This window comes from Mangifera indica, chromosome 11 (genome assembly GCF_011075055.1).
Source record: "Mangifera indica cultivar Alphonso chromosome 11, CATAS_Mindica_2.1, whole genome shotgun sequence".
NCBI lineage: Eukaryota > Viridiplantae > Streptophyta > Magnoliopsida > Sapindales > Anacardiaceae > Mangifera > Mangifera indica.
The window spans coordinates 2879407-2903519 of record NC_058147.1 but is presented as its reverse complement, the minus strand read 5'-3'; the positions used below and the strand labels follow the sequence as shown (position 1 = coordinate 2903519).

The 24113-nt window shown below is 35.9% G+C and overlaps 5 protein-coding genes, 1 long non-coding RNA gene and 1 other non-coding gene across 8 annotated transcripts; 4 read left to right on the top strand and 3 right to left on the bottom strand.

Moving 5' to 3' along the window:
- LOC123229947 (alpha-amylase) lies at positions 1-2229 on the top strand. The gene is made up of 4 exons (XM_044656003.1): positions 1-160; positions 277-409; positions 933-1738; positions 1831-2229. The coding sequence occupies exons 1-4, from the start codon at positions 77-79 to the stop codon at positions 2080-2082; spliced, it is 1275 nt and encodes a 424-aa protein (XP_044511938.1). The 5' UTR covers positions 1-76; the 3' UTR covers positions 2083-2229.
- Positions 2230-3445: 1216 nt separating this feature from the next.
- LOC123229946 (pentatricopeptide repeat-containing protein At2g04860) lies at positions 3446-5853 on the top strand. Its single transcript, XM_044656002.1, has one exon. It carries the CDS (start codon positions 3698-3700, stop codon positions 5798-5800), a length of 2103 nt encoding a protein of 700 aa, XP_044511937.1. The 5' UTR covers positions 3446-3697; the 3' UTR covers positions 5801-5853.
- A 1005-nt stretch (positions 5854-6858) lies between these two features.
- On the top strand, positions 6859-11373 carry LOC123228647 (protein CYPRO4). Its single transcript, XM_044654103.1, has 2 exons — positions 6859-8708; positions 10822-11373. The coding sequence occupies exons 1-2, from the start codon at positions 7068-7070 to the stop codon at positions 11101-11103; spliced, it is 1923 nt and encodes a 640-aa protein (XP_044510038.1). The 5' UTR covers positions 6859-7067; the 3' UTR covers positions 11104-11373.
- On the bottom strand, positions 9149-10117 carry LOC123228648. Its single transcript, XR_006504742.1, has 2 exons — positions 9707-10117; positions 9149-9599 (listed from the first exon to the last, which is right to left on the bottom strand). It is a non-coding gene; the product is annotated as an uncharacterized LOC123228648 (long non-coding RNA).
- A 602-nt stretch (positions 11374-11975) lies between the features above and the next one.
- Positions 11976-17293, bottom strand: LOC123228646 (protein WEAK CHLOROPLAST MOVEMENT UNDER BLUE LIGHT 1). Its single transcript, XM_044654102.1, is given in 4 exon segments — positions 11976-12552; positions 12555-14028; positions 14201-15883; positions 16902-17293. Coding segments are annotated over 3 exon segments (3531 nt in total). The 5' UTR covers positions 15854-15883; positions 16902-17293; the 3' UTR covers positions 11976-12148.
- Positions 17294-20198: 2905 nt separating this feature from the next.
- Positions 20199-23952, bottom strand: LOC123229134 (UDP-glucuronate:xylan alpha-glucuronosyltransferase 2). Of its 2 annotated transcripts, none has more exons than XM_044654744.1 (3): positions 22811-23952; positions 22078-22711; positions 20199-21296 (listed from the first exon to the last, which is right to left on the bottom strand). In XM_044654744.1, exons 1-3 carry the CDS (start codon positions 23003-23005, stop codon positions 20353-20355), a joined length of 1773 nt encoding a protein of 590 aa, XP_044510679.1. In that variant the 5' UTR covers positions 23006-23952; the 3' UTR covers positions 20199-20352. The 2 variants fall into 2 exon arrangements, with proteins under 2 accessions (XP_044510679.1, XP_044510680.1); XM_044654745.1 differs by having other exon boundaries at positions 22806-22886.
- TRNAR-CCU lies at positions 21634-21706 on the top strand. The gene has a single exon. It is a non-coding gene; the product is annotated as a tRNA-Arg (tRNA).
- Positions 23953-24113: the final 161 nt, after the last annotated feature.

Here is a 24113-nt window from a genome sequence, read left to right as displayed (position 1 = left end):
CCATCGAACGGGGCGTCAACCTTTTGTCGCTATAAAAGACGAGACTCCGCGTAGTGTCCTATGACAAGCAAAGAAAATGAGTTTAGTCACCTCGCTTTGCTTCCTCCCTCTGTTTCTCTCTATCTTCCCCTCCTTAACGTCTTCTACCTTATTATTTCAGGTAACGCAAACACACTTCATTACTTTTTACTATTTCTTCTTTCCCCACATGCATGTATTACGTGTCTCAAATGATGAATTTTGATTCATTTGTTTAAGAATTTGATGATATGATAGGGTTTCAACTGGGAATCGTGTAATAAGGCTGGTGGCTGGTACAATTCACTGAAAAATTTCGTTCCTGATCTTGCTAATGCTGGAATTACTCATGTCTGGCTTCCTCCACCATCTCAGTCTGTCGCACCCCAAGGTTTTTCCACCATATTGCTTTGCTTATTCATTTCTTAATTATCATGCCTGCTCGGGTTTCTGAAAATATAATACTCAGCACAGTGAACTTCAGTTGTTCATTCTGGATTCTTTGACCCATGTCACCTATAAATCAGCTTACGCCAATCATGGCTCACTTAATAATATTATTGACGTTTCCTTGATTGCTCACCAGGAGTTTGATTCAAGGTTAAGACCCAGTTGGTGCCTGAGACCCGTCATTTTTGGTTCTAGGGAAGCATATACTTTTAGCAATAAGATGGACTAGTTAGACTAAAATCACGGAAAAAACAATAGATGAGACAGAAAGGACCATATTGCTTTGCTTATTCATTTCTTAATGTTTCTAGGGAAGCATATGGTTCTAGGGAAGCATATACTTTTAGCAATACCATATTGCTTTGCTTATTCATTTCTTAATGTTTATTGCATCTCTTTTGTTTCTAAAAAAAGTCCACAGAGGCTTCTTCGATCTAACTGTAATATGTCCTTGTTTTTTCTAGGGTATATGCCAGGAAGGTTGTATGACCTGAACGCCTCAAAATATGGATCTCAGGAACAATTAAAATCATTAATTGCGGCTTTCCATCAGAAGGGAATTAAATGCCTAGCAGACATAGTAATAAATCACAGAACTGCAGAGAAGCAAGATGAGAGAGGAATATGGTGCATTTTCGAAGGTGGAACTTCAGATGACCGTCTGGACTGGGGGCCATCCTTGATTTGCCGGGATGACACTGAATATTCAAATGGCCAAGGGAATCTTGATACTGGAGAGGACTTTAAACCTGCTCCTGATATTGATCATCTCAATCAAAGGGTACAACAAGAGCTGTCCGATTGGATGAACTGGTTGAAGACTGAAATTGGATTTGATGGATGGCGTTTTGATTTTGTAAAAGGCTATGCCCCAAGTGTTACCAAAGTTTATATGGAACAAACCAAGCCAGATTTTGCTGTTGGGGAGAAATGGGACAGTCTTTCATATGGACAGGATGGAAAGCCTAATGCTAACCAGGACGCCCACCGCGGCGCACTAAAAGATTGGATTCAAGCTGCTGGCGGGGCTGTCACGGCTTTTGACTTCACAACAAAGGGTATTCTTCAAGCTGCGGTGCAAGGGGAGTTGTGGAGATTGAAGGACTCAAACGGCAAATCACCTGGATTGATTGGAATTTTGCCACAAAATGCGGTGACTTTCATTGACAATCATGACACAGGGTCAACTCAACAAATTTGGCCCTTTCCATCCGATAAAGTCATGCTGGGATATGCTTACATTCTCACACATCCTGGCATCCCATCTATTGTACTCTCTCTCTCTCACATCATCTATATTTTTGTGTCCGGTTGATAGGAAGGATTATGCTAAAATTTTAACTATTTTTTTCGTCTGTGCAGTTTTATGACCACTTCTTTGACTGGGGTCTAAAGGAGGCGATTAGTAAATTGGCCGCAATCAGAATCAAGAATGGAATCAATACAGGAAGCACAGTTAATATTTTAGCCTCTGATTCTGATCTCTACGTTGCTTCAATTGATGACAAAATCATTGTGAAAATTGGACCAAAGATGGATCTTGGAAATCTTATTCCTTCCAATTTCCATGTCTCTACCTCTGGTACAGACTTCGCTGTCTGGGAGAAGAATTGAAAGAAAAAAAGAAGAGAAAAGAAAAGAATTCTATTCTAATAGAATAATAATGTCATCAAGGCTATATTTCTGTATTTGTACGAGCCGCGTCATGCGACCATAATAAAAAAAATTACAATAAAATATGAATAAATTATAATTCTGTTATATTTCAATACATAAATTTAAGAGGAATTGAAATTTTTATCCTTTTTTTATTGTATATATATATTACTCATTTTAAAGCTTAAACAAATATATCACAACAGTAATATATTTTTTCAAAATATTCCTTTTGAAATGACTTATATAGAGATTCTCTTTCTTTCTTCAAAAATTTGCAATCGCATTCATTGTACTTGCTGAAAATACTCCATATTTATATACTATTTATGTCAATAATTTAACTTTATGTTAAGACATTATTTCATCTGTAAATACTTTTTGAAAAAATTATTTATAACAGTAAAAACGCCAACCCTTTAAAAATTTAAAACAGTGCAAACCTTTGACGCTTTTTAATTTTAAAAAGGGGTGGCAAAGGTTCGTGTATTGGCCAACCCTTTTATTGAAGGGTAGGCCGATGCCTTCGTTTTAATTGAAAGGTTGGCCAACACCAACCTTTTTTTAATTGAAGGGTTGATGTTAACGCTAATCCTTAGCGTTAACGCTAAGGGTACGTCAACCTTTTTCTAATATTTTTTAAAATTTTTCAGTGATTGGTTTTTTCTAATCAAACATTAATCCTTCATTTTTTTTCAATTAAATCTTATAAAATGATTTTTTTTTTTATCATCATAATAGCTAAGGTCTAATATAAGGTATAATGGGTTGCTCTTTTTGTTCTATATCCTTACTTCGAAAAATTCTTAATCTAAAAAACGTCTTTTCACTTTTCAGTTTTTTCTTTTTTTTTTTGCTTTTGAAACATTGGTTCTATTCTGAAGCATTTGTTCTATTTTTCACAGTATAATTCCAAAGTTGTAGAGAAAAAAAGAGAGGATCTCTCTACATAAGTCCTCACTTGAAAACTGAGAAAGAAGAGAGAACAAATTTCCAGAGAAAAAAAGAGAATCTCTGCATGGGTCATTTAAAGAGAGATATTTTGAAAAAGTAGATTACTGTTGTGGTATATTTATTTAAGTTTTAAAATGAATGATATATATATACATGGATTAAAATAAGACTAAAAATTTTAATTTTTCAAAATTTAATCTACATATGAAAATGCAAATCAATAGAATTAATATATAATAACGTAAAAAAACATATATTTAAAATATTAATATTATATATTTTGAATATATTATACTTTAAAAAAATATATATTTAAAATATGTTCTAATATTTCTTTAATACCCTTTCAAACTCAAGTGCGCAAAATCAAACTCAAATACGTTAAAAATTGGCTGAATTGAGTCTGTAATACAACTTCGGAGGTGATGGTGGAACTCATCTTTCTACTTTCTATGGAGGTGGAGGTATGAGTGGAACAAATGTCAATAGAGCGGTTTCTCGCATTCCTTTTGCTACTTGACGGAAACCGAATAATATATTTAGTGTCCACCGCCCTTCCTATAACAAAAGCAGACTGTTCCGAAGGTCAAATCTCGCGCTAAAGTCCAGACTCCAGAGTATGTACTTGGCTTGTTCGAGCCAAAATCTCGCTTTCTTCCACTCTGTAATCAAACCTTGCATTGAAACCAAAAACTCAAGATCAGCATTTGCTTATTTTCGCCAATTGTTACAATCCAGTGTAAAGCCAACTGACCTCACTTTTTCTTTGCTGCTTAAATCCTCTGCATCATCGTCGCTCTACGTAAAACTAGAAGCCAATCAAATCCACACCCATTTAGTAAAATTGGCTATTGATAAGTTTGTCTATGTAAGTACATCCCTTCTTGATGTGTATATGAAGCTAGGATGCGTTTTCTGTGCACAAAGACTGTTTGATCATATGCCTAATAAAGACATTGTCACTTGGAATGCGTTGATTTGTGGCTACTCAAGAAACGAATATGACGTTGACGCATTGAAGCTATTTGTTCAAATGTTTAGAGAGAGTTTTATTCCCGATGAGACAACGTTAGTTAGTGTGGTTCCGACTTGTGGGCCACGAGAGCTAGTATTTCAAGGGAAATCTATTCATGGTTATGGGATTAAAACTGGCCTTGATTTGGATTCTAAAGTTAAGAATGTGTTTGCTTCAATGTATGCCAAGTGTTCAGATTTGGAAGCGGCTGAACTTATATTCGAACACATTGACATGGTTGAGGAAAGTGTAGTTTCGTGGAATACCATAATTGGTGCTTATGGCCAAAATGGTTTCTTTGATCAGGCATTGCTTGCCTTCGAGAAAATGCGAGAGAAAAATGTGAAAGTAAATTCAGTCACAGTTCTGAGCATTCTCTCTGCCACTGCCGACCCTGAATCCATTCATTGCTATGTAATCAAAACGGGGATTATCAATGATGCAACTGTGATCACTTCACTGGTTTGTGTATACGCCAAAAATGGGGACACTGAATCAGCAGAATTACTTTACAAGTCATTGCCTGAAGAGAATTTGGTTTCCCTAACCGCAATTATTTCAAGCTATGCTGAGAAAGAAAATATCAGTTTGATTGTGGAACGTTTTACTCATATGCTGCAGTTAGATATGAAAGTGGACGCAGTGGCTATGGTTAGCATCATTCATGGAATAACAAACCTAGATCACTATGACGTTGGGCTTTCATTCCATGCTTATGGAATAAAGAGTGGGTTGTGTAATTATCCTTTGGTAGCTAATGGGCTAATTAGCATGTACTCCAAGTTCATTGACATTGACTCTGTGTTCTATCTGTTTTCGGATATGAATAAGAAACCACTAATCAGTTGGAATTCAGTGATATCCGGATGTATACAAGCTGGAAGAGCAAGTGATGCCATGGAGTTTTACTGTCAAATGCAGATGTCTGGACTTAGACCCGACACTATTACTGTTACTAGTTTGCTCTCTGGGTGCTCTCAACTTGGATACATGCAATTTGGGAGGAGAATTCATTGCTATATCCTTCGAAACAATCTAGAAGTAGAAGATTTTGTTGTCACTTCCCTAGTAGACATGTACACCAAGTGTGGAAGCATAAAGCAAGCAGAAAGGGTGTTCAAAAGCATCCAAAACCCATGTGTAGCAACATGGAATTCAATGATCTCAGGCTATAGTTTATATGGGTTTGAACAGAAAGCTCTGAATTCTTATTCGGAAATGAGAAAATGTGGACTTAAACCTGATAAAATCACTTTCTTGGGAGTTTTAGCTGCCTGTATCCACGGGGGTCTTGTTGGTGAAGGGAGAAAGTACTTCAAAATTATGAAAGAGGACTTTGGTGTGGCGCCAACATTGCAACACTCTGCATACATGGTTGGTCTCCTTGGTAGAGCAGGTCTGTTTGAAGAAGCAATATCATTTATAAAGAGTATGGAGATTGAGCCTGATTCGGCAGTGTGGGGAAGCTTGCTGAGTGCTTGCTGCATGCACCAAGAGGTAAAGCTTGGGGAATGCTTGGCCAGGAAGTTATATTTCTTGGATTATGGAAACAGTGGAGTATATGTATTGATGTCAAATCTATATGCGGCTAAAGGGATGTGGGACGCTGTAGTAAGGTTGAGGAACATGATGAAAGACATTGGAGGTGATGGCTGTTCAGGAGTTAGCCTAATCGAGGTGACTTCTATGCCAAAAAATGGATTTTGACTTTAATTGACAATATATTATATTTAACATTAAAATTATTTTTAAAGGATAATATTATCCATATCAATTTTATATATAATTTTATATATAAATAATATATTATTATGTGATTAGATAATTAAAAATTAAAAATAAAATAATATGTTATTATTTATAAATAAAATTATATACATAATTTAATGGATTAATAAAAGGTTATTTATAATTTCAAATTAAGAATTTAAGCTCTGAATTATGATTTTATGTTATTTGAATCAAATGTATCATAAAATTATAATTAGAAATTTAATATTAATTTATTCCTTTTGTCTGTGATTTATTTGGATAATTTCCATGATGGCCTTATAAAACTTTAAATATACAATTTATATCAAATAATTGAAAATATTTTTTATTATTTAGATTAATTTATAAGTAATATTATATGTATTTATTTTAAATATATAAATATATATATTTTTATGTGTTATTATCTATTGGATATTAGTTTATCCCTAATTTAAAATTTTTTAATCATGTGAAGATATATATATATATATATATATATATATATTTATATGTATTTGTATATCTAAAATATGTATATATAATTTTATTGTTAATTTATTTGAATAAATATTTGATATTGCTATATATAATCAATAAAATTATGTGTATTTATTTTTGGTACATAATTTGTATATATAATTATTATGTTATCATATGATTGAGTGATTTTAAATTAAAAATGAAATAGTAGTTAATCATATGATAATATAGTATTTATGTGTATAAATTATGTATTAAAAATAAGTACACATAACATTACTCTTATATAAATATATAATAGATCAAATGAGACAATTTAAAATTTTTGTATGGAGCAGTGTCCCACTTTTATGAGTGAATAATAAGAGAGACAATAAATTTATATATACATATATTTTTTATATAATTTATATATATAAATAATATATTTTTATGATATTAAATAATTTTAAATTAAAAATAAAATAACACTTAATAACATATTTGTGTATATATAGCATTGCGCTAATAATGAATTGAAGTACCTTAGCTCGGATGGTTAGGAACTCTTAACGGGTAACAGCCGGTATCCAGTAAAGGTCCGCTCCATTTCCAGAACCCTAAAATAAAGAAAAGAAGCGAGAAGGGGCAAAGATCCAAATTCAAATTTCTCTCTTGGCGCCTTTGACATTCCCAGATCTTCTCTCGTTTTGAAAGCTTTTCACAAAAAGCAAACACAAAATTAACCAGGAAGTCACGAATGGGTGGGTCTCACAGCCGCGAAGATCTCGAAATCTCAGACTCTGATGAGTATGAAAGCGAACAAGAAGAAGGAGAAGATAAGTATGAGGACTGCAAAGAAGAAACCCCGGATAGGTCATCATCTTCTTCAAATCGTAGATCCAGAACTCCCTCCTCTCTCGATGAAGTGGAAGCCAAGCTTAGAGCCTTGAAACTTAAGTACCCATCGGCTGCTCAAAACCCTCATGCCGTTAAGCTTTATCTTTACGTCGGTGGCAACACACCAAAAGCTAAATGGGTCACCTCCGAGAAACTCACTTATTATTTATTCATCAAAACTTCAAGAATCAACGGCCACGATGAAGAGGAAGATGATGATGAAAGTGAAAACGAAAATGAAGAATCATGGTGGGCTTTGAAAGTGGGCTCCAAGATTCGAGTTAAAGTATCGCTGGAAACGCAATTAAAGACATTTAAAGATCAACGTCGTGTTGATTTTGTGGCGCAAGGTGTGTGGGCTATGAAGTTTTTTAGAGATGAGGATTACAAGGTTTTTGTTGGTAAGTTTCAAGATTGTTTGTTTGAGAACACATATGGGTTTGAATCAAATGAAGCAAACAAGATGAAGGTTTATGGGAAGGATTTTATTGGGTGGGCTAAGCCTGAAGAGGCTGATGATTCAATGTGGGAAGATGCTGATGATACTTTATTGAAAAGCCCTCAGTCGGTAACTCCAATCAGGGCTAATCAAGATTTGACAGAGGAGTTCGAGGAGGCAGCAAAAGGAGGGATACAGAGTTTGGCATTGGGTGCACTGGATAATAGTTTCTTGGTGGGTGATTCCGGTATCCAGGTTGTTAAGAATTTTAGTGACGGGATTCGTGGGAAAGGTGTCTTTGTGGATTTCAGTGGTGGGAATTACAGGAGTGGTTCTAACGTGGTGCATTCCACACCTAAAAAGGCACTTCTTATGAGAGCAGAGACTAATATGTTACTCATGAGTCCAGTGAGTGAGGCAAAGCCTCATCATACTACTGGGTTGCATCAGCTTGATATTGAGACTGGAAAGATAGTTACACAATGGAAGTTTGAGAAGGATGGCACAGATATTACAATGAGAGATATTACTAACGATAGTAAAGGAGCACAGCTGGATCCTTCAGGCTCCACCTTTTTGGGATTGGATGACAACAGGCTTTGTAGGTGGGATATGCGTGATAAAAATGGCATTGTTCAGAATCTTGTGAATTCTAATGGTCCTGTTTTGAATTGGACTCAGGGGCATCAATTCTCCAGAGGAACTAACTTTCAGTGCTTCGCAAGTACTGGTGACGGCTCAATTGTTGTTGGCTCTCTTGATGGAAAGATTCGGTTGTACTCGAGCGGTTCAATGAGACAAGCAAAAACAGCTTTCCCTGGCCTTGGATCACCCATCACACATGTGGATGTTACCTATGATGGGAAGTGGATACTGGGGACCACTGATACCTATTTGATCCTTATCTGCACGCTTTTTACTGATAAAAATGGTATGACCAAGACTGGTTTCAATGGTCGTATGGGAAACAGGATTGCAGCTCCCAGGTTGCTGAAGCTTACTCCTCTTGATTCACATTTGGCTGGAGTTCATAGCAAGTTTCGTAGTGCTCAGTTTTCGTGGGTAAGCATACTAGTTTCTCTCTTATACGGAGCCTGCTTACTTGTGGTTTTTACAGCTGTTAACTGCAGATGAAACTTTGTATTGTTGATATCTCCTCTAATTTCAATTGGTTAGTGGATTTGGAATGAACTAAATTTTTTTTTTAAAAAAAAAAAAACCTGTTCACTGGTGGAGCCTGGTTTTGGAGTGATTTATATTTGCAGGTTTTACTTTCAGTACTGAGGAACTTAATGCATTTCATCATTGTCAAGTTGCATATTTAGTTGTCTTTCTAGACTTCTATCAGTTTTCTATTTATTTCTTAGCTGTGGTGAATTCCTGAGAGTCTTTAAGAATAACAAGAACTATTTACAGTATATGTTACTAGAAATTTCACAGAAGTGTGTATGTTAAATTTGAAAAATCTGCCTTTGTTGCTTCTTTCTTTATTTGAAAGTTAGTGAAAGAATATAATTTTCTGTTATTTTTCATGTTCAATAGAATTACAATTATATAAGATATTAGGATAGCTAATTTAGGAAGACTATTAACTACTCCTATCTAAGTTTAGGAAGGATATTATAACATTCCTATTCTATATGAGTATTTATGATTCACTATCTATACAATATCTCAACATATCTCAACACTCTCCCTCAAGCTGGAGCATATAAATCATATGCACCAAGCTTGTTACAAATAGAGACCCTGTGACTCACGTCCTGTACCAATCGTCCGTCTCGTACTACAGTCCAGAGATGTGGTCAGAAGCATCAGAATTGAGAACCCATGATCCATAAGAAGAGGACTGAGTAAAGCATATGGCTGGGTAACCTGGATATGCACTAGAAGCAATGTTGGATGAGGACTGTTTCGATGTCTGATACTTGAGATATTCTTCGTAATCAGCACCTGTGAGAGTCAATGATGGTTGAGACTGACTATTAGAAGAGTGTGGAACATCCATCTGAGTAAAAACGCTGAAAAGCTCTCGAAGATGACGCCGGTAGAAGACTCACAGTCTGAAGAGAAGAGAAAGATCTACAGAAATTGATTTTCGGCGATAACAGAAGCGAATGGTGACAGAACGGCGCGTGGATGGCCGGAGGAGGATCACCGGAGCTTTCTGTAACTGACAGTGCCGACGGTGAGGCAGCATGCTCTCCGGAGAAGCAGATCGGAGATCACAGTCGGAGCACGAACAACGGCCAGCGCGTGCGAGCTATTCCGGCGTCGGATGACCGCGGAGTTTCCACGGATGGAATCGCCGGTATCGTCTGAGTCCGATTGAGAGGGTGGTGTCGTTTCACGTTCGCCGGAACAGGAGATCGACGATGGAGATGCCGAGGAGACAAGCGGCGCGTGTGGGCGCGTGCAACGGCGAACGACAACGGGACTTCGACGGGATTGACGGCGAGACTATTCCGATCCCTTCAGTATGAGCACAATCACCGGAAAATGATGAAATCACGGTGATCGGAGAAACAGCCGGAAAGGGTTGCTTTGACGGATGTGTCGGCGAGAGAATCTTGATCACACTGGTATAGGCACGATCACCGGAAAAATGACGGAAGCACAGTGATCGGAGAAATAGTGGAGAAAGGGGGTTTGATTCGCCGGAACAGAAATTTTAAAAACTAGGCTCTGATACCATGAAAGAATATAATTTTCTGTTATTTCATGTTCAATAGAATTACAATTATATAGGATATTAGGATAGCTAATTTAGGAAGACTATTAACTACTCCTATCTAAGTTTAAGAAGGATATTATAACATTCCTATTCTATATGAGTATCTATGATTCACTATCTATACAATATCTCAACAATATCTCAACATATCTCAACAGTTAGTTTGTAAAATTTTATATCTGAGATTAGAGATTATTGATTACTTAACATCTAACTTATATTATATGCCGTCTAAATTTTTGCATATCTGATATTCTTATGCCTTTTTTATGTGTTCAAGTGATGGGAAGGTCTCTCCACCACACAATATAGACTTGGATGTTTGTCCATAGCTATCCACACTGCATATTCTTTTGTTAAACTCGTACAATCAGCATGACTTGGTGTTTTTTCACACTCCTTAATGAAATTGCTGTTTTATGTTTAAAAAAATTAATATAGGTCACTGAGCATGGCAAACAAGAGCGTCATTTGGTTGCAACGGTAGGCAAGTTTAGTGTGATATGGAACTTTCAACAGGTGAAGAATGGCTCTCATGAGTGCTACCGAAATCAGGAGGGCCTAAAGAGCTGCTACTGCTATAGGATTGTTCTCAAGGATGATTCCATTGTTGATAGTCGTTTTATGCATGACAAATTTGCTGTCAGTGATTTGCCTGAGGCTCCTCTGGTCATTGCCACACCCATGAAAGTCAGTTCCTTCAGCATATCTAACAGGCAGTGATATTTGTTACCCTGTCTTCTGTTATCTAATCGCCTTCTTAGCTTCGTTAATGAAGTTTGCACTGGTTCACGTAAAACTTCAAAGTTAAATCTTTTACATAGTTTAATTTAGTCATCTTTAGAAGTGATTTCAGAGACCAATGGATTCTAATTGTACTATTTATGCAGTTTTTGTGATCATGTTGCATATTGCAAGTGATGTGACTCGGGTGATAATGTTGTTTTGTTGTATCATTTGTCAAAAAAGCAAAAATTTCTTCCTATTTCTTTACGGTTGCTCTGGGTAGCTGAAGTATTATATATTGTTTTTCCTTCGTATCCTTCACCGATCGGATAAGGTTTTAATAGGTATCACTTTATGATACATGAACGATTTGAAGATAAGTATATTTCGTCTGCATCCATTTTCTGACAAGATGGATTCAGATGGGCCCTGATTCAATGAGAAAATAAGTAAAAGAAAAACGTTGTTTCAGTTGTTCAGGCTTCCTGTTCATCATCCTTCATCTGTAATGACTTACCTAAATCTTCACTAGCTATCACTACCACATTTTCTCCCAAGCCAACAACCATTGACGTTATTCACTAGCCGTGGTTCGAGCCCAGCAGCGACTTACTTGCTTCCCGGGCTCGCTTGACCTTATCTTGCTGGAACGTATGCCTTTCTTCATTAGTTTCACTGTAATATTATTAAGTTCGGTCTGGGTTATTGTTGATTGGCTGGAAATTTTGGATTTCCCCCACTTGGGCTCGGAGAGGATCCAGACCTCTCCAGAGAGCTTAAAATACTACAGCCTGCAAATTCCTTGTTTTCACAAGTTGTTTCCCTCTTCATATCCGGCCACCAAACATGTACGATTCTCTACACGACGGTAAATAAATCCCATCAATTTTATCATTCAAACAAATTACAACAATCCTCAGAATTTACATTCCAGTAAAATTTTCTCAGGTATATCTACTTTACATTACATGCTCATTGTGCCAAAAAAAAAAAATCCCATAAAACAGGATCAGTCACAACAGAAAGATATTACACATACTGATCATGAAGCATTTGATGACTTAGACGTAAGCGACCTTCTTCTGCCAAAGAACATAAAAAGACGGGGAAACAGTGACTTTTTCTTTTTCTTAGGATGCTTTGTTTCTGGAGATGAAACAATTTCAGTGCTACTTTCATGGTCATATGCCTTTGAGTCTGATTTATAATTAATAGAAGCATCTGCCAAGCGGTCATGGTTTGATTCTTTTGTCCCCTCAAAACTTGGTCTTGGGATTTTATTGGGGTTTACTCCTTGACCAGATTCGCCAGCTTTTCTTCGTTGCTCATTTTCAGACCTCCACTTTCTCAACTCCTGTTCAATGCCCAACTTCCCTTCCTTGGCCTTCTCAGCCTTGTCCATTGCAATTTTCAGAGCTTCTTTTCTTGCAGCCATCTCCTTATTCACTCTTCCAACTTCTCCAGGCTTCTCAACTCAGACTCTTTTGCTAACTCAATTTGAGCGATGGCAGCTGCCACCCTCATGTTGGCCTGCTCCTCAGCCTCGTGGGCAAGCTTGCTGAGCTCATAATACTCCTCTAAAGACAGTGTAACACCAGTAGTAGATGACTCTGCATCATCAGTGCTCTGAGCTGTTTCACTCTCTTGCAATGCTTTGACAGCAGCTAAAGCTAATTTTTCTGAAGCCTTAGAAGCCTGTATCTCCTTTTGAGCAGCTACTAGCCTACTCTCCATGGTACTTGCTCCAGCCTTTGCTTGCTCAGCTTCTTCCTTTGCCTTGTGCAGCTCTTCACGAGCCATCTCAGCAAGTGACTTTGCCTGGTCTGCCCCTTGTGCTGCTTGCTGTAGTTGCTTGGGAAGCTCCACCATCTTCTCACGAGCTTCTTTCTCTTTCATCTGAACAAGCGCTATCTCTGACCTAGTCCTGTCCAGCTCAGCTTCCAAAGAAGCAACTGCTATTGATGCCATTCCTTCTCTCTGCCTAATGTTAGCAAGAGCTGATTTTTCTTTTTCAAGCTCTGATTTTAAAGATATGACTGCCACCTTCAAGCAATTTACTTCGGCAGTGGCTTTCTCAATATTTAGTTTCACTTCTTCAAGTTCCTTCTTTGCTGATGCAACTGCTGCTTGTATGCCAGTATGAGATTTTCTCTCTGGTTCCTCTAATTCACCATTTGAATGTCTGTCTTCATTAGTTTCCTCTTTCAATTTTGATTCCATATAAGCAGCTAGTTCAGCTTTTAAATCAAGTAGCAAGGCTGAAGCAGTATCCAGTTTTGATTTGAGATCCTTTGCTGAAAGAATTTGCTGGGTAAGTTTTTGGAGCTCCTCTTCTGCCTGCTTTAATTCCTTCTCCCAAAAGTGAGAATCTTGATCTCTGGCCATTGCTGCTCCTATTCTTTGCTCTTCGGCTTCCAAATGGGCAGCTTGTGCAGACTCTAAGGACTCCTTTGCTGCAATCAGCTCAATAGTCAATTCCTCCACTGTTTTCTCAATTTCCTTTGAAGCAGAAACAGCTTTTTCTGCATTCTTTACAGCTATGTCTTTCTCAGACACCAATGCAGTATAATCCTCCTGCAGTGATTCCAACTCTTCTTTTACAGATTTCAGCTCTGCAACTGCAGCTGTATATCTAGCTTGAGCAACCTCAAACTGTGCCTTTGCTGCTACACTAGCATCATCAGCAATCCCTTGTTCCATCTCTTCCACCCTGAGTTTGGCTAGTTCAGAGTCTTGTTTCGCTTGCTGCTCTTCCGTTTGTGCCCTCTCCAGATTCAGTTTCAATTCTTCTATTAGTCTCTTCGTGTGGTCAAGCTCCTCAAGTACTTGGCTCTTTTCCTCTTCAGCAGCCTCTGATTTTTTCCTATACTCAGGCATCTCTTCTTGTGCCTTATCCAGTTCCTGCTCTACATACTTCTGTCTCTACATGGCCAAAGAAATGAAAGTCAATTTTAGTGGACAGACATATCTATCAGTGAAGCACAATGATAAATATAATGCAACTTTCAGAATCAAGCATTAAAGAAATGAGATTAGTATTCCTTTAAGCATTCATGCAAAAGACTAAGAAGAAGAAAGCACAAATGACATGTACCTCCATAGTTTGCATTCTATGAGCTTTCCAATCAACAATTCCTCCAAATTTGGAAACAGCCTCTTTGACAGACTCGAAAGGTGCAGTAGTGTCAATAAGACCTCTCTTCCTGTTAGCCTGATTAACGAGCTTGGGAGAACTGATACCATATCTAGGAGAATTGACAGATTGTTTAGGAGAACCAAAAGCATGCTTAGGAGAATTGACACGATGGATAGGAGAATCTATAACTTGTTTAGGAGAATTGACATGATGGATAGGAGAATCTATAACTTGTTTAGGAGAATTGACTGTTGCTGGGGCTCTCACAGCAATAGTGGCAAGCTTTGCATGGGGTAAATCAAGATCATTAGATGGCTCAGCATGCTGGTCAATTCTAGAATCTAGTGCCTGAGGTGAGGAAGAAGAGGGTATATTACTATCATCACTATGATTATTAGATCCAGCATCTTGAGATTCACTCCTATCAAAGTCGTGATGCATGGCTTCAGTTTTTGAATCTTCCTTCACTGCATCCCTATCCTCTGTCTCTGATTGATCAGCCGCAACTGTTGAAATTGACATGTTATTGCCGGTTGAAGAGGGTACATTACTAGCATCAGCATGATTATTAGATCCAGCATCTTGAGATTCACTTCCATCATTGTTGTGATGCATGACTTCAGCCTTTGAATCTTCCTTCACTGTATCCCTATCTTCTGTCTCTGATTGATCAGCTGCAACTGTTGAAATTGACATGGTATTGCCAGTTGAAGTGGGTGTATTACTATCATCAGCACGATTATTAGATCCAGCATCTTGAGATTCACTCCCATTGTAGTTGTGATGCATGGCTTCAGTTTTTGAATCTTCCTTCACTGTATCCCTATCCTCTGTCTCTAATTGATCAGCTGCAACTGTTGAACTTGAAATGGTATTGCCAGTTGAAAAGGGTATACTACTATGATCAGCATGATTATTAGATCCAGCATCTTGAGATTCACTCCCATCATAGTTGTGATGCATGGGTTTAGCTTTTGAATCTACCTTCACTGTATCCCTATCTTCTGTCTCTGATTGATCAGCTGCAACTGTTGAAATTGTCATGGCATTGCTACTTGAGGAGGGTATATTGCTATCATCAGCATGATTATTAGATCCAGCATCTTGAGATTGACTCCCATCATTGTTGTGATGCATGGCCTCTGCTTTTGAATCTTCCTTCACTGTATCCCTATCCTCTGTCTCTGATTGAACAGCTGCAACTGTTGGAATTGACATGTTATTGCCAGTTGCAGAGGGTATATTACTATCATCAGCATGATTATTAGATCCAGTGTCTTGAGATTCACTCCCACCATAGTTGTGATGCATGGCTTCAGTTTTTGATTCTTCCTTCACTGTATCCCTATCCTCTGTCTCTGATTGAACAGCTGCAACTGTTGAAATTGACATGGTATTGCCAGTTGAAAGATTTTGATCTTGTTCCAAAACTCGGTAATCAGCAGCATCATGTACAGGTTCTGATGTGGAACTTTCCATATTTGGAAATTCAGATACTTTTCCATTGATAACTGAAGCTGTTGAAGCTTCGGTGGAAGCATCATTATCAACTATGGGGGATAAAAAAGACTCTGGAGCTGGCATTTGGTCAGCAATTTTAATATCCTCCATGCAAATGATGTCTTCAAGTAGTGCAAGGAACTGAAGTCCAAATAATTACGAATCAGATGTATAGAAAATAAAATAACTATGATAAACTAAATGACAAAATTTTAGCATGAAATCACAACCCGAGTCATGTTAATTTCCCAGAATGCAGCCAACTTGGAAATTTATGATAAGTTTTTGGATATAGAAGTCCACACAAATAGCTAAAGCACTTCAGCGGCCAAGTCTACAGCTTACTAATCACCAATCCACAATTGATAGATATTTAACAACTACCAGAGTTGATTGATATATTCAATAATCAATAAAGAAACAATAAATTTTATCCGTACCAGAAACACAAAGGAATTATGATTACAAAGTCGTATGATGCTTCCACATTGATCGCTACTCTAGGCAACTCCCTAAAACTGAATCTCTATAAATACAATATTTAAGTCTTTCAAACGTGGGATACCAACTCTACAAGTTAATTAAAGGGCTTACTAACTATATTAACCAACTGCTTAATTGAGAAACAACTTCCTGAGGTCATTAACGATATGCTTTGAAAAATGAAGCAAAATTTACATATTTTGCTCAAACTGAGATTCATCCTAAAATTAAATATCATCCAAAAAATTCCAGAAATTAACAAGGCCATCCTACTCTCTCTCCAACAACTCCATTCGTTTAGGCTGCTCCCGTATTGCTTGCTCACTTTTTAGCAACTTCATTACATATCGAAAAGGAATAATTACATAATTAACTCAGAATTCATGCATCTTACGGAATCCAACGAGTAAGCTAAAACTCCATTCGTTACTTCCCAGCCGGAATCAAACTGAGCATAAATTGAACATAAATCTAGTAATTAAAATGCTCATTGATAGCACCAGTCAACGCATAATTCTATCCAACTTGAATTCAGGATTCAATAAAGAGACATACACGAACTGAAATCTAGAAATTATTAAAGTTTAAATGAAGAAGATAAGCAACGATTACTCAAAATAAAGAACAGGATATGGTAAATTCAAAAAAAAAAGAGGATAAAAGAAAAAAAACTCACCCAGATTATCCAGAAACCAGCGGAGGCATGAATCAAAGGGAAAGACGATAATGATATTCAGAAATACGAAAAATCAAATATAGCAAATTCAAAAAAGTGGAGGTGTAAATTTTGAAGTTAAAATTAGAATTGAGGAATTGACGGAGAGAAAACTTGAACACGTGCGCGAGCCAACCTCTTTCGTACACTCACAGACTAGATCCACCTGTACGCTCTCTCTTTCTCTGCTTCAAGATGAGATTTCAATTATTATTTTTTTAAATGAATAAAATATGTAAATAACTGGTGGCCTTCATGTTTTGTTAGGGAGGAATCTGGAAAGTAAAAGAATTGTGACTTTGACCATGATGTCCGAGACACGGTGGCTTCGGCTTTAGCCTTTAGCAGCTCAGCTAGGCTCCCCTTCATCTTAATTATTTCTCCAGATTAAAAAAAAAAAAAAGCAAATCCACCACGTCTGAAATTAAATAATATCAACAACATCACAGTGAGTATCCTTTACGAGAAGAATTCTAAAACCCACCGCTTACTCTGGTGAAACTTCTATACGCAAGGACCTTTATACCCTTCAAAGCAAGTTTTGTATCGCAGTATTATTGTTACTATAAAATAATATGTGAAGGGAAAGAAAAGGGTAATATTGTGAAAGCAAATTGAAGTATGTTTGGACCGGACAAACGGTTAAATTTAAAAAGCAACAGAATTAATGATTAACGACCAAAATTGTTAGTTATTTTGAACTAAATTGATTAATTCATTAAGTAACCTAAAATGGTAATAAAATTAATATTAATTTTGTCAGCATTTCATATTTATTATGAATATATGTTAATCATATTATCTTATGACAATCAAATTACTTGACAAACGGAGGTGATAAAATAATTTGAAAAAAGATTATGAGGGACCGTTAATTTAGGATAATCTTAATTAACTCAATAATTATTATAAATATTATTTTGTTTGATTTATTATATAATAAAAAATTTTTAAAATAAATTGTCACAATGATAATGTGATATATCGTAGGCTATTTAGTGATGTAGGTAGAATTTAAAATTTTTTTGTTGGGATTAAAAATAAAACTATTATTTAATAAAAAAATTACTCCAAAAAAAAAGTTTAAAGAACTAATAATTTTTTTTATTTAAAAGTTTGAAAAATTAGCTTTTTTCTCTAGGTTTTTTTCCTCCCTCTCTAGTGATCGAAATCTAATTGACCAACTTCATCTTTCCATCCATGTATTTGTCCTCTCTCTCTCTCTCTCTCTATGTCTGCAGTTTCATTTCATCAAAACATGCCAAACTAAATGACATTCAATTGTTCTTCCCCCAAACAAAGATAAAGATGATTTCAACGCTTTTAGTCCCTCGACGCTCTTTCCCCAAACATCTGCTTTTCATCTAAATCAAGAGTGACGCATTTGTTTATTCTTTTGTCAGTGAAACTAAAACATCGATTATTACTAATTTTTTCTTGATTTGATAGAAAGAAGAGCAGATGGGTGTCATTTGGTTTCAACTAATTTTGATAGAATGAAACTGATGAAGAGAGAGACGATGAACACATAGGTGGAAAGACAAAGTTGGCAAGTCCAATTCTAGTTATTAGAGAAAGAAAAAAAAACTTTAAGAAAAAAAGTTAACTTTTTAAATTTTTAGATAGAAAGAAATTATTAATTTAAAATAAAAAAGAGATAAAATTTTAGTTTTTTAATATTTTTTGTTTAATAACGGTTTTATATTTAATTTTAATAGAAAATTTTAATATAAAAGTAAATGTTTGAGTTTTTAAAATTCTACGGGTGAGAGTTTGAAAATAAACTAAATCACAAGTGGAAATAAGTCATTTGGCCTTTTATAAATCATAATCGTGGTCTTTTTCCATGATGAAAATTTCAAGTTACCTACAATCTTGCACTAAAACCTATCCATGTGCGCACTCAGTGCAGCAAACAAATAAATTAAAATTATCAGATCATCGCAAGATTTTTGAATTAAAATTCTCCATCTTTAGTCTAATATGAACCACAGTCGGCCCACTGAGCCCACTTCGAAGCCCAACAGTTCAACCGACTAAAGCCCAGCCCTATACAAAAGAAGAGAAACGATGGTGTGTGTACTTGTGGTTACGTGTGAGTGATTTAAGCATTAATTATCATTTAATCTAATCTAATCACAACTACTAATGGTTGGTGTTGAATTATTTAGCTTTATATTGACTCTATGACTTTTAAATAAATACATAAAAAAAAACATAGGGTGCGGTAGGTGTACCAATTCATACATATTTCCTTTCACGATTCTCATCTAATTGTTACGCTGCACCCATCTCCACTTTTATTTTCTTTTCTTAGAGATATTGTTGTTCCATGATTGAGACCTTTAAACTCATTCTATTATTACCTTTTGGAATATTGTTAACGCATTAACCAATCACCTTTATCGTCTTTTATAATTTTACATTTTTAGCTATATTTAATATTAGAGCAATATTATATAGATCTATTTTGAATACACAGTTATATATATATTTATATATGTCATCATATAATTAGGTATTATTTTATTATTAATTCAAAATCATTTAATTATATGATGACACATATAAGTGTGAATATATTTATATATTCAAAATAGGTACATATAATTTTATTATTAATATTGTATATAAATCCTTTTTCTATTTATACATAAGAACCCTAACCCTAACTGCTCCATTAAGCTACAATAATTTTAAATACACAAAATAAAACTAAAAAGGTTTTGATTATTTAAAAACATTTTTAAGACAAACCATTGATTGGTAACAATCTTAATTTGTCCCTAAATAATTATACTTCTTTATTACTTTACAAGCAATGTTATATATATCTTATTTTGAACATTCAATTGGATACTTAGATATAATTTAAAATAATTTAATCATATTAAATATTTCAAACGAAAACGATTGTTTCGCTAGAAGATTACATCGAAAAGAGGAAGAAAAGAAAGAAATCCTAAGAGAAAAATATAATATTTCAAATTTTAATTTTTAAAAAGTTGTTAACTTTCTAAATTAATAAGAGAAATAGATAATATTTTATTATTTTAAATATATTATTAGTTAAATGATAATTTTATCTTTAAAATTAACTTATTTTTGTTAATTTTAATAACCCCGAGGTTGAATTTTTGATATTTAATAAATACTAATTTAGGTTGCCACAACCCTGAGGGGAGAATAAGTCTTTTTGGCCTATACCAAAATACCCAAAAGAAACCATAAACAAACCGTACAACTTGTACTCCCTGTTTAATAAACAGGACTCATTGACTCCTCGACCAATTTATATTCACACATAAATTGTATGGAAGAAAAAAACATCCCAAGTATAGTATATATTGTTCTACAAAAAAGGGATAAAAATATATGATAAAGGGTAAAAGAAAGTAATGGCATATGAATTTTAATCAATCAGATGAGACCGTCTAGGATCTGTAACATTGATCCTCCAATGCTTATTAGGCAGCCCCGCCTCTCTAGCTTTCTTTTTGTCCCAATCTAACTCAATTCTCCTTTGCTCTGTTAGCCCACAAAACTTCTGCAGCTTCTCATCCATGGCATCGTGCAGTTTCCACCACCTCTCATGTGCCACATCGCTAGCATAAACATGTTGGTTCTCAATATCCCAGTTACAGTCATAATCTCTGTAACATAACCAAGGCTTTAAACCTAAATAATGAACGGAGTAAAGTTCTGGGGGATCTGCTGCAAATAAATGGTTTTTAAGACTAGCTTCAAGTGTGGTATTAGCCCAGAAATTCTTTAGAAAGTTCACTCTTCTGGGTAATCGATGCCACCATACGTAAATTTCGTTAAGGAAGCCTTGGTCACCGCCATTGTATGAGACGATTTCTCTGCGGCGGTTCATTAGTATTCGAAATGTGCAATTTGACGGCTCAATCACCATAATACCCGAATTAAAGATCCATATATCATTACCCGTAGCTGAGAGCTGAGGAAAATGGAAGAGGAGATCAAGGTTTCGTAAAACAATAATGTCTGCATCTATGAATATGATTTTGTCATAATCTGTGAGTTGCCAAAGCCTGAACTTGCTGTAATTATACTCATTGTATGTGCCCTTTTCAGCCATTGGATTACGGATTCTTGTGATGATTCGAATCTTCCAACCGGCTGCAACGAGGGCCTCACGCTTGGGGGCAGAGATGGACTTGTCGATGAGGAGAAGAAGGTCGCGCTTGGTGCCCGTTTTCAGGAGACTTTGCGCTAGGGTTATTGCACCACAAACGTACCTGTCTTTGGAATGAAGGACGGTAGCATAGGCTTCACGTTTGACTGTCTTTGTGGCACTTTTTATCCTGGAAAGGTCGTAGATTTCGTCGTTTCCTGAGAGAATTATATATTTTTTCTTTTCAGTTTTATTACAACTAAAAATATTTGTCGAAAGCTTGTAAGAAATATATTGAGATTTGTTGTTTAATTAATGCTTATTAATTGGCATTTCAGATAAAGTATGACAACTAAAGCCCAACCGCTGCATCTTAAACTTAAAAAGCAAGCAAGCAAAAACACTCATTTCTGACATTAACAAGAGTCAAACCAAACCATGAACTATGAATAATGGGCAATTTAACGAGCCCCATCTCCATAATAATCAAATTCTAAACTTAGAACTGAAAGAAATAAAATATTTATAGTCTTATGAGAGTCAAATTGCCACCAAGCGCTCGTAGCTCAGTGGATAGAGCGTCTGTTTCCTAAGCAGAAAGTCGTAGGTTCGATCCCTACCTGGCGCGGTTTTATGTTTTAGCTTTCTTCAATTTTAGCCTTTTTGACGTTTTCTTTTGTTCTTTATTTTTAACCCTTTTTCTTCTACTTCCAGGGTTTCTCTTTTTGCTAATTCTTGTCATTCTATTTTCGACCTTTTTTCATTTTTAACCCTTCTAGTTTGACAGTTTATTTATCAATTTTTTGACACAAGGTTTTTTTTTTCATTTTATGGCTAATTTTTTACAGTATATAAAGTTTTGTATTTTTTTTTATGTGATTTTTTGACAGTATATGAAGATTGGTTCTTCTAGTTTGGACGTTCAGTGACGTGCGGCCAAGTAAAGAATAAAATACATTTAAAAAATAAATAAATAAAAGAGTAGAGTTGAAGGCGTACCTTGTCCCCACAAGGGCAATGACAATTTACAAGACCCAACAGGCAAAGAAACCTTCTGTTCCAACCTCGCTATCTCAGGCACAAAGTACCACCAATCACCTTCCCTTCTTACCAAGTCATCGCATCGGAAAAGCTCCAACATTGGCCTGCATTTACTCCAAAACACCACTTTCGTCCTCCAATTCCAGTCTCTCTTCCCTTTCCTCACAGCCAAATTCGCCACTATCAGATGAACTTGAAGCCTAAACACCTCCCTCTCCCATCCTTCTTCCGGGAACTTGCATGGCAATTTAGCCACTATTATGTCCATGATATCGTATTTTCTGAAATCTGGCATGGGTATTTCAGGACATGTAGGAGTGTCATTCTCTTCCTCCTCGTCTATCCATTCGGGAAACAAATCCGGCCATTTGAAATACTTTGATACTCTTTCAAAATCCACTGACATTGTTTCTCCGTATATTTTCCATTCACTGATATCATATTCATCCATATTCACCATTCCAATCTTCATTCCTCTCCCTACTGAGGTCATGAAGTTTGGAAACTCTGTCTTTGTCAGATTCCTTTTAGGCTTTGGATCATTGGCTTGAGTATCTTCAAATATTGCCTCCATCTTCATACTTTTTTCCACCTGCACAGAATTAAAATTTAAACAACTGGGTAATCCAAAGAAAAAAATTATCATCATTATGATAAAATCTAACTTACTAACTCGGGTGGCTCACCTTACCTTGTGTTGGCACTCGCGCAACGAGCACCTTACAAGAGATGCAGCATTCTCAAAGTAGGCAGTAGAAGATGGATGGAGAAAGATACATACATATATAATAAAAAAGAAAGCAAGAAAAAACAGGTTGATTCTGATAACCAGAGCCTTTGAAGCAGTGACCTTCATTATCTTCTGAAGGCCAAGCGTCTCCCCCATCTCAACCAAACTTAACCACCCTCCTACTTTGTGTAGGATTAATTTGACAATTTAAAATGAGAATCAAGAACCAATTTTTAATGAGGATTTGGATGTAGTAGTTAGAGACTTGATGAGCCAAAGCGTTGTAATTTGAGGAAATATTGATAAAAGAACGACCATTTAAAAGGCTCCATCTGTGGCCTCCTTCATATACAATTTTGATTTCCTGTAGGAACAAAAAGGTCGCGGCAAATGAAGCTTCACTTCTTTCCCAATCCTGTCGTGATTAATACTATTTTTCATACAATTTTAATGAATTTCCCATTTTAACCTTTCCTTTTTGAATCTTCAAAAAGGAACAAATTTAGTATAAAAGGGTTTTTTTTAAATTTCCCTTCGAATCATAAAAGGGGGAAATGTAGGGGTATAACTGTAAAAGAAAAAGAAGAAAAAGGACTTGGGTCATTACGGTTCTGTAGTGGGCATCTAAGGCTAAGCAGGCCCATCAACAACCATTCGGTTGCCCCATCAACTTCGGCAAGCAGTGAAATGTCGCTTTTAGTTCTTACAAAATGTGGAGGCTCCACCAGTATTTTATTTTCTAATAGACCAGTTGTCTCTAAACCTCGTTGGGAAACATAATTAGGTTTTTTGATTGGATATGAATGGTTAACTGTGGGAAAGGGTATGGTAAACTATCATAACTTCACACAAAGGTCAACTTCTTGATAATTAGACCGTCTAACAGAAGGAGCAACACTTACCATTAACTCACATATCGTTTCTTATGAACATATATCTCCTTATTTCTTTTGACATAATCTTGAAATCGGATTATCATGTCAAGAAGGTAGTACCTGCTATATGTGAAAAGTAAATAGGACTTGTCCCTCGGAGAGTCAATCGTATTAGGTGGTTCTTATTTTTCTCCGTCTACTTAATTTGTAATCAGATGGCAACTTCTGATTTCTCTAATGAATAAAATAATGACAGGACACCATATATGGATTGCAAACTTACCAAGTTATATTGTTATGTCTGTTTGATTGCCTAAATAATTTATACCGTTGTTGACTCTCACCTCTCTACCTCACCTAAGGTATCAATAGACACATAATGTAAAATT